Source organism: Trichinella spiralis (assembly GCF_000181795.1).
Source record: "Trichinella spiralis strain ISS 195 chromosome Unknown Scfld79, whole genome shotgun sequence".
In the NCBI taxonomy this organism is placed as follows: domain Eukaryota; kingdom Metazoa; phylum Nematoda; class Enoplea; order Trichinellida; family Trichinellidae; genus Trichinella; species Trichinella spiralis.
In genome coordinates, this window is record NW_003527018.1 from 6094 (window position 1) to 15606 (window position 9513).

At 39.2% G+C, this 9513-nt stretch overlaps 4 protein-coding genes across 4 annotated transcripts; all 4 read right to left on the reverse strand.

Annotated features, from left to right (window-relative positions):
- Nucleotides 1-254: 254 nt before the first annotated feature.
- Tsp_12351 (conserved hypothetical protein) lies at nucleotides 255-3592 on the reverse strand (the record flags this gene model as incomplete). The annotated part of the gene is made up of 9 exons (XM_003371060.1): nucleotides 3551-3592; nucleotides 2035-3193; nucleotides 1789-1905; nucleotides 1542-1658; nucleotides 1306-1422; nucleotides 1161-1251; nucleotides 626-718; nucleotides 488-565; nucleotides 255-353 (listed from the first exon to the last, which is right to left on the reverse strand). Coding segments are annotated over exons 1-9 (1913 nt in total), but the record flags the coding sequence as incomplete, so codon positions are not given.
- A 713-nt stretch (nucleotides 3593-4305) lies between these two features.
- Nucleotides 4306-4737, reverse strand: Tsp_12352 (conserved hypothetical protein). The gene is made up of 3 exons (XM_003371061.1): nucleotides 4713-4737; nucleotides 4624-4669; nucleotides 4306-4591 (listed from the first exon to the last, which is right to left on the reverse strand). Exons 1-3 carry the CDS (start codon nucleotides 4735-4737, stop codon nucleotides 4306-4308), a joined length of 357 nt encoding a protein of 118 aa, XP_003371109.1.
- A 1171-nt stretch (nucleotides 4738-5908) lies between these two features.
- On the reverse strand, nucleotides 5909-8598 carry Tsp_12353 (Tas retrotransposon peptidase A16 superfamily). The gene is given in 6 exon segments (XM_003371062.1): nucleotides 5909-6303; nucleotides 6334-7124; nucleotides 7155-7502; nucleotides 7519-7788; nucleotides 8086-8226; nucleotides 8504-8598. 6 exon segments carry the CDS (start codon nucleotides 8596-8598, stop codon nucleotides 5909-5911), a joined length of 2040 nt encoding a protein of 679 aa, XP_003371110.1.
- A 517-nt stretch (nucleotides 8599-9115) lies between these two features.
- Nucleotides 9116-9471, reverse strand: Tsp_12354a (conserved hypothetical protein; the record flags this gene model as incomplete). Its single annotated transcript, XM_003371063.1, has 2 exons — nucleotides 9116-9202; nucleotides 9241-9471. Coding segments are annotated over 2 exons (318 nt in total), but the record flags the coding sequence as incomplete, so codon positions are not given.
- Between the last annotated feature and the right edge of the window lie 42 nt (nucleotides 9472-9513).

The window sequence follows — 9513 nt, forward strand, 5'->3', positions numbered from 1 at the left end:
GATGGAAATTAAATCACAGTATTCTATTTCTTTTCAAACAATCATTCCGCAATGGAGAAGCAATGTTAGGCTCCCGGTAGATAGTTTCCGGCAGTAATACTAATAATAATAATAATAATAATAATAATAATAATAATAATAATAATAATAATAATAATAATAATAATAAATTATACAACAATAATTTAACTATGAGTGCAAGGTGATAGTTAGAATAACAGAAATCAGTTGTGTTACAAAAAAATGGGCTAAACTCTTCGAGAAGCAGAATTCGAACGAGATCGTGATCGCGAACGCGATCGATGACGTGAATTTGATTGTGAACGAGAACGTCGGCTTCTGCTCTTCCTTCCCTTCAATTTCATCCGCCTACTGGCATCCCGATGTGAGACCTTGACTTTCTTGCTTTTTGATTTTTTCCTTGAGCTAAAGTACATGCAAAATTAATTTTACATACACTATTTCTATTATATTTCTAATTTCATACCCATTGGCTGCTTCAGAATCCGATGATCGAACCGATGATTTATTCCATATTCGAAATTTTCCAAAATGCACCTCCTGCCTTAAATACATGTAAAATGAGGCACAGTGAGCATAATTTGCATGATTTGTAATGTCTTACCCAACGGCAGAGCTGCTCGACTTCTGTGTTGTACCTTTTTCATTACCTAATTTATGTTTAGCATCGTATTGAGCAATCACAGCTTTTCTCTTTCTACAATAAACGCAGAATAACATTTATAAGCATTATTCCAATGATTTGTAAGTTTTTACTCTAGCCCTGTTCTAAGCACTCTTTCAAAAGAAGTTTCTTTGCGGATATGATGCCCACGAATAGCCTGCAATGCCAAATAATCACAAATAACGTTAAGTTTAAAGAAAATGTATAGTTTAAGATATATACAAAATTACTATAAATACGGGTTTACATTCATCTGCTTAATAAATTGAAAACTGTTCAAGAAATTCGGAAAATCATGTAAAAAGAAGGAAAGTTTATGAATTATTAGCAGAATGAAACATTCAAAACACCTTTTCGATTTATAAATTTTCAGCTAAAACGGATATTAAAATAAAATTGCTAAATGCAGTCCGCTTCGCAAAAATCTAATAAATAGAACAGAAATATTACCATAATTAATAAGAAGCAGCCAAACACAATTATTATCAGCACAATGATAATTAGGGCCATTTGGAAAGCAAGGCTATTTGTTATTAGCCGAATATAAATCTCCACAGTAGACAATTCTGAAATTGAATAATGATTGCAAATTCCCTTGGTTTTGCATGAATTAAACTTACTTTTTTCACAAAACGTTCCTTCGTATTTATAGGGGCAATCACATTTATATGCATTGTTCGTGACTTGAAGACATGCTGCATCATTTTGACAAAGTGCTTTTTCACAGCTGCCAATTTCTGTAAATGTCAAAAAAATGCACAAATTACACTTGTTATTAAACACTTCCTTTAAATATAATGATCAGAAAATAATTTATGAAAGAAATAAAAATATACTGCTCAATCAAGTAACTTACTCAGTTCGCAGTTAGTACCAAAAAACTGATCATCACATTCACATACATTGCCTGATTGAAGCAAAACGCAGACTCCTTTATTTAGGCACTGCTCATTTGATTGACACACTTCGACAACTGAAATATAGGTTTGAAATCAATGTAAACAGCATATTCAGAGGGATGTACAGTGTAGAAAGGAAGTGCATATTCGCTCATTGCTGATATTAATTACAATAAAAAGTAAAATAAAAAATGACGTAATTACCATCGGTGCAGTTCATTCCTGAAAAACCGTTGGTACAATGACATCTATAATTCCCTCTGTAGTTGCGGCAGGTGCCTCCATTTAGACACCATTTGTGCTCACTGCATAAATCTGCAGCTGAAATATTAAATTACAGATTAAACTCGCTACTTTAACAACAGTCAAAATAAAAATTAATTCAAAACTTAAAATCCTCCATTAAAAACTTTACACTGATAATATATGCAATTTTTTTTAAAGTATTACTTTCTTCACAAAATTCGCCAAACTGCTCACTACGCAAACAAACGCATACAAGCTCAATTTCTGTCGCTTTCACCTGTCCCTTTTGCCGTTCGCATTTCTCTTTGAACGTTTCATATTCAATCCTAGTATACTTGTAGTGATCGCAAACTACAAAGTCCTCTTTGGTCTCCTTGCAACATGAATCTTCCGCTCCATCGCAACTTTTATTTTCTGATACCATATCCAGCGTAGGACGATACCTATTGGAAACAACTTTACCACACGTTTGTGATACAATGGACCACTCAGTCCATGTTCCTGCGCAAGGGCACAAGCATGATTCTCCGTAATTTCGTTCTTCACAGTCCCTTCCATAGGGATGTTCTTTTTCAGATATCACTTCGTAAGTGAATTCTTTACAATCTCCGGCTTCCAATAAATAAGTACAGTTTTCAACTCTAGTTTCGTTGCAATCCGTGTATTCGTCGTTCTGACAAATAAATACATCACATTTCATGTCATCACAGTCGTATATATGGTCGTTTGATAAATTCCATGTTAAGAATGTTGAATTTAAAAGTAAACATCGGCAATAACTGCCGTGCGACAAATCAGGAAAATTAGCAAGAAGTGTGCTTTCATATGTGAGCACGGAAACTCTTTCATCACAATCAGTATTATTACAACACCCCTTCTCCGCACATTTAAACAACATACCGTCAACTGTACCATTTCCGTTAGATATGTATTCATACGGATAACCATCACATGATAGTCTCTCGGTTTGCCCGCACTTTTCAACGTGAACATTTTGCTTCACTGTAATATTGTTTTCAAAGATTCGGACCCCAGGATGTATTAGAATATTCGATGCTACAGCCTGTTTAAAATTGACACCATCAAGCATTTGCAATTTCTGAGAATCAGTGAAAGACAGTAGTTTTCCGCCTTTGAAGGAACTCGCACAGAATCGATGTAAATCCTCGATAGTGACTTGTCCATAGAATTTTTTCACTTCGAACATATCGACTACTGTTAGGCATCCGCCATCATCTAATTTTCTTCCTCCATAATTATCCCACGTGCTGGAAACCGGGCAACCCCCATCAGCACTTCCTCCCATAAGTAAACAGATTACTGACACGACCAGTGAAACTTTAGTCACCGCCATCAGCACAGTCTAAAAATATTCTGTTTAAATATCAAATATGTGATGATTTCTAGATGAATAAAATAAACTGCATCTGAAACTGATGAAAGTATTAACGGGACTTTATTAAACAATAAATGTTTCGCTTCTAATCAAATAAAAGTTTACCATCAGAAATTCAACTGAAGTAAAGCTTTAGAAAAATATAAATATTCAGCGGTTTTGAAAAAAAGCCTAGTTTTTTATAAGTACATTTATAGAAAAATTACACTGTAGAACAAATTCAGGTCAATCAACAAAGAAATTAATAAATTAGAATTGGAATAATTTCTTTCTCTCAGTAACCATGATTACTCATTCATCAAGATATCTTAAAATACTACTTACCAAATTTGATCGGAGAGAACTTAGGCAAAAAAGACACTTCATCGCAGTCAAAACGAGAAAATAATGAAATCTTGTTATATCATGCCATTTATAATGAAGACACTTTAAAATGTAAGATACATTTTAAAGAGCCTTTTAAAGTTCATTGTTTAAAGTTCCTTTCACAAGTTTAAACATTTTTGTTAAATTCAAATTACACGATTTTGAAAAAATATGATTTGTCTTCAATGTTTATTGGTATAAAAAATAAAAACAACTGTTTTAAACGTATTTTTACAATTTTCAAAATTATTTACAAATTTTTCAAGTTCCCAACCTATATTTAAAGAAAATCAAGTTCATTTATTGACAACAAGTTAGATTGAAAATTGAAGATCGTTTCGTTTGACGATCGCGAAACGTGTGCAAATATCGTTTCTCTCAACAACTTCATATTGCAGCGTTTTCCTATAAAATAAAAAACACAGGTAATTGTAAGATCTAGGTCACTTCTAAATCAAGTACTTAACTACAACAGACGCACATACATACACACACACACACCAAGAAAGCACAACAACATCCATACTGTATTTATCAGCTATTCATGTGCAGTTCTTTTTTTAACAGATTAAGTACATATGCTACATCTTCTTTTTCGCTTTCCCTTTTTTTGAGTTGGGAATATTCTGCAGTCTTGCCATTTTTCGGAGTGTAGCGCTTGCGACTGCTGCGTCTCAGATTTTCTTCGTTTAATGCACTATTTTGCTGTCTTCTTATTTCTGCGTCATTCTCCTTGGATCGGTTTTACTCATATCCAGAGCGCCATTTTGCTTTCTGTGTTGATCCGCATGCTTCCGTTTTCTTTTTCCTGCCACGAGTACTTCATAAGACAATTTTCCTTTCTGATGATCTGTGATTCCTGGGCTCCATCCTCTTTTCAGCTGATTCTTTATCCACACTTCTCTTATCCTGAATTCTCTGCTCTTGCTCTTCCTATCCTGATACATTTTCTGCTTCCATATTTCGATGTCACGTTTGGTGTTCAAATCCGGTTTAATTCTGTCAAACAATGTCGGTAATCTTTTTCCCACATGTAATTATGCCGGAGATCGTCTTGTTCTCTTGTGTGGTGTATTCCTGTATGATGATAATAATTTCTGAACTCACCTACTTATCTCACCTTCATCATTTTTCGATGGACGCATTCTTCTTGTAAATGCTCTTATAAATTCTCTCTGCTAAACCATTTGTTTTCAGATGATACGAACTGATGATACGGATGATGGTTTGACACCATTTTGTCTACAAAAGTCTCTAAATTCTTGTGATCGGAACGCTGGACCGTTGTTTGTCACGATAGTAGCTGGTACTCCATATCTAGCAAATCACTCTTGTAATTTCTCAGTTAGCGCTTTTGTTGTTATTGTTTTCATCATTTTGACTTCAGGCCATTTGGAATACGCGTTAATTCCTATCATCCATTGTCTTTCTTGACTAGGCCCTGTACAATCCGGATGAATTCATGTCCATGGTTTTGACGGTGTATTTCAGGAGAGTAGTGGTGTTTCCTATTCATTTTCTCGATTCTCTTGGCATGGATAACAGTTTTCCACAAACATTTCAATATCTCGTTCACAGTTCACCCACCAGATATAATATCTCGTGAGCGCTTTCACGGCTGCTATGTTATGCCAGGATGTCCTTCATGTTGCAGTTTCATAATTTCCCTTCTGAGTGTTTCTAGAATTATAATTTTTCCTGCCTTTAATAACAATTCATTTTCTTCTGCAATATCTTCACGTACTTGGCAGAATTGTTTAATTTCCCTATCGATTTTTTTCTAGCCAGTTGTCTCCAATGCATTTTTTTACTTCTCTTAGCACCTTGTCTTGTGCTCTTCTTCGAATTATTTCCTTTTCTGAAAGCCACAGGTCATCTAACTTCATCATTGTTATTATTTTAATTTCTCTATTCTCCACTGTGTATGGTTCTTCTGTTTGCATCGGCAGTCTGGACAATGCATCTGCACAATAGTTTTCTTTCCCTTTCTGATATTTTATTTTTTAATCATAAGCAGATAATACGAGTGTCCATCGTATTAAGCGATTGTTAATGATTTTTGTTATGTCGCGTTTTTTGTGAAATATTCGTACCAACGGACGGTGGTCTGTCACCAACCAAAATTGTCTTAAATACTCGTACTGATGGAATTTCAAGACATTGATTGAGCGAGACACCGCCATATTTTGCCGACCCGTCAAACACTACTCGACATTTTAACTCACCGTCAACTGTCTTGTACACCGCATGATGTGGCAGGTACCAAGTTTTGCCATTCTGCTCGTGCTGGCTTGTCACTTCTTCTAGCCATTCATTTCAGATGTATTCTTCGATCACCGTGCTGTACGCTAGTTGTTTGGCTGGGTCTTTCATGATGCTGCTTTCCATGGCTTGCAGTCGTGGCTCGGCCAGTGAGCGATTGTTAGGTAGCCGGATTTCACCGGGTTTCCACAGTAGCCCCACAGTGTACCGTGAACCATCATATGTTAGATTACTGTGAAACTTAGCGCTTACCGAGTCTTGAGTTGGATTCTCTTCTTGGGGTTTGATGCCGATGGAGTCCAGCTCCCAAAATTTCTTCAATGTCCGTTCGATTTCGTTTTCAATCTGAGCACAATTGACTTGGGATATTGTATTTGGCGAGGGATTCACCGGGCCAAACACGACCCATCCCAGCGTCGTTTCGATTGCTACCGGATCGTCATGGCCACCTCGAAGGATCTTCTCGCTGAGAAATCAACCGTAGAAATCGAGACCGATCATAATATCGATTGGGAGATTCGTATCCCGTTCTTCTGGTAGGTGTAGCTGTTCCAGGTGTTTCCAGTCCTTGCTCCGGAAGGACACTGATGGAATGTCATCACATATCTTAGTGAGCGTCAGGGCTTCAATGGGTTGGTTGCCTCCTTCGTGATGATAGCTCATCAAAGGACTTAGTCGTAGCTGAATTCTTCTGGAGGCTGCTGAGTTGCAGTGGATGCTATGCATTCCCTTCACTGTGATTGTTTCGATTGGTCCTGCAAGTCCCAGGGTTTGTGCTACGTCTTCTCTTACCAGAGTCCTTTCTGCGGCGCTGTCGAACAGACAGTTCACTGTCATTCGCTTTCCTTCGGCACCATGTGCTATTGCGCGTATTGTTTGGAAGCGTATTCTGGTGAGACCATGAGTAGTGGTGAGTAGAACGTTCTCACTTGCTTCCGTTTTCTCTTTGAGACGCGACTTCTTTTGAGTTGGGTGTTTCTCGTTGTCTGGATCTGCTTGTCTTCGAGTTTGTTGATTTGGGGTCGTTGATGTTAGTAAACGGTGCAAGTTCCAACCCCGACCTTTCAGTTTGCACTCTGTCACTCGATGTCCGTGTTGCAAGCATTTGAAACACAAATGCAGTGTCCTGGCAGTTTTCTTGCGTTTTTCCCGCCCTTGGCTTAAAAATCGTTTGCAATTTGGTAGGTGGTGGTCGTCACCTCGGCACACTGGACATTTAAGAGTGATTGAAGCGTGGAGCACATCGATCGTGGTGTGTTTTCGTGTTTGTCTTCAAATGTTCTGTCGTGCCGGGGGAGACCTTGTTTTCCTGTTGGCCAAGTTGTCCGTGTGATCCATACAGAGAGCATGCTGACTGAAGAAGGATAGGAACGCCTTCGATGTCAACCCTTCTTCAGTCAGTTTGGTGCTGTACTCCTTCCACTTTGTTCGAGTCAGTGACGGCAGCAAGTTGGCTAGCCTGGGGAACAGTATCTGAAGCCAGATATGAACTTGGTGTCGTGTGTCAATGACTCTTCCTAGTGCGCGTATCTCCAACAGTTGGCTGTTGATTTCGTCGTGCAGCCGTAGTAACTCCTTTCGACTGTGGCTGGATGCTGGCTGCAATCCATGAAGACGGTTGATGTGGGCGTCCAAGATGTCGGTTGTTCTGTAAAAACGATCACGAAGTAATTTCACTAAATCTTCGTAGTTCTGTGCCGTTAGCGAGTTGGAGAGCTTTGCCGGAAAGGCATGATTTCAGATGGACAAATTCGATGACATTGTCGAAGTCCTTTCTACGGTGCACTGCACCATCGAATTGGCCCCAGAATGCATTGAATTCGAGAATGTCCCCGCTGTAGGTTGGTAGCTTGGGGATCTGGACAATGGCGCTCAGCGGCACGCATTCACCTTGATGCTGCGTTGTGGTGTTGTGTGACAAGTCCGGATGCTGGCTGGAGTTTTTTAACAGATCGTTCGCTCTGCTTTGAAGCTGCGTGACTAGTTCCAGCAGCTGATCGTAGTCGGCAAGTGCCCTAGCCTTTTCGCTGTCGGGTAGTTCTTCCTGTCTCGCTCAGCGGGAGTTGATGAAAGCTTCTTTCCCCTCATCGACTGCGTTTGTTGCTTTGCGGATGGCTACCAAGTCTGCTTCGTTTCACACTGACGCTGCAATCGCTGGATTCGGTGTTCTAATGACTTTCTTTTCGTGTCAAAAGGGATGATCTTCTTCCTGGGATGCCTCATGTTAAAACGTCAGCGATGAATCGTGAACTTGATCGATACGTCGCTGGTCAGTCGAAATCCGGCTCAGAGGACCTAATGTTGAGAAATCTTTCTTTGGAACTTGCAGATCTCTTTTGTAAGTGGATTGTAGGTTTCTAATTATAAATGATCTGAACAAAGTATGATGTGGATTCGATTTCATTCAGACGTTAGGAGACAGATAACGAAACGATCGCTCTGGAGCAGTTCAAGCGTCTGAAAGGATAACTTTCTTGCTTGTTTTTTCCCTCCTCCCTCCTCACTCATATTTATACGTTTTTTCTTGACCTAGCTCCACGTCCGGTGACCTAGATCAAAAACAATCAGAAAATCGGCTTGGTTGCCCAATCGCTCAGACTGTGCAGCCTAGCCGTAGTCTGAACAGCCGCGCTGTGAGCCACATTTCACTTTGCTTTTTCAGCAGCTAACCACCAGAGTTGTGGCAGATATACAACACAACGCTGACCTATTGACCGCTTAGATGCAATTCCATTGTTTTCCATTGAGAAAAACAAGGGAGTCGGCTGGTGTTACGTCACCGTTGATTTCGTACACTGAGCAGTGCTTTTACCACAGGGAGTTAAATATTGATGGGCAGGTATAGAGAAAAGATTCTCAACAAAGGCAATTGATTTACATTGGTAGCGAATTATTCCCCAACTATTATAAAATTATCCGGACAGCTCCTGAGTGAGTATTTGTTGAGATATGACAAAAGAAGTGAAACCGAAATAGGATTTCAAGGAGTCGAAATAGAAATGAGTGAAAAATAAACGTTAAATGAATGTGCATACGGAATGGTTTCATTAATTTTTCCAGCGGTACTACCAATGTTTTCATCTGAAAAAAAGATGTTGTGAACACACCAGGATTGGTCAGTGGACTGTATAATGTTGAGACAATTCTTTGGGAAGAGATGAATTTATTAGATTTAGCAACAGCGACAAATTGGTGATTTGATAGTCACCAACAACAGCTTCTGCAATAAAGTAGCAATCTGCACGGCCCTGTACGATGATCTCACCCATTTGACTTGAGGTTAACGGCTCTCGCACAAATAACACCAGCACTCCGCTCTGGACTCGATCTCTCGATTCGACTCTTCGGCTTCAGATTTCACCGGTTTATATACGGAGCGTACCGACCTCAGGATCACGATTTAGGACAAAGGAAATTTGGTTATCCTTGTCTTGGGGCAATTGTAGGCTGCCGTTGTGACGTATTTTGTTCACTTCCGTGCTTCCAGCAAGCATTCTGGCTCTGCTGCGGTCGCGCCATGCCCATTCAGCATTTCGGATGACCTTGAAAATTATCCTAAAGTGCCGGGGATGGCCTCCTTCACCTGCATGGCTTTTGGGGGCAAATTTCCCTGGAAACTTACGTTTCCAACAAAAGAATTTATTTTCATAAGAATTGTT

Bases quoted from the DNA above. Each gene is read 5' to 3' on its own strand.
- Tsp_12353 (XM_003371062.1), bottom strand. From the start codon at position 8,598: ATGGAAAACAATGGAATTGCATCTAAGCGGTCAATAGGTCAGCGTTGT. The intron at 7,789-8,085 runs GTTTTAACATGA...AAAAAACTCCAG, and splicing joins GTTCACGATTCATCGCTGAC to CCAGCATCCGGACTTGTCAC. The intron at 6,304-6,333 runs GTTGATTTCTCA...AGATCCTTCGAG, and splicing joins GATCGGTCTCGATTTCTACG to GTGGCCATGACGATCCGGTA.
- Tsp_12352 (XM_003371061.1), bottom strand. From the start codon at position 4,737: ATGCGTCCATCGAAAAATGATGAAG. The intron at 4,670-4,712 runs GTGAGATAAGTA...ATCATCATACAG, and splicing joins TCCATCGAAAAATGATGAAG to GAATACACCACACAAGAGAA. The intron at 4,592-4,623 runs GTGGGAAAAAGA...ATTGTTTGACAG, and splicing joins GATCTCCGGCATAATTACAT to AATTAAACCGGATTTGAACA.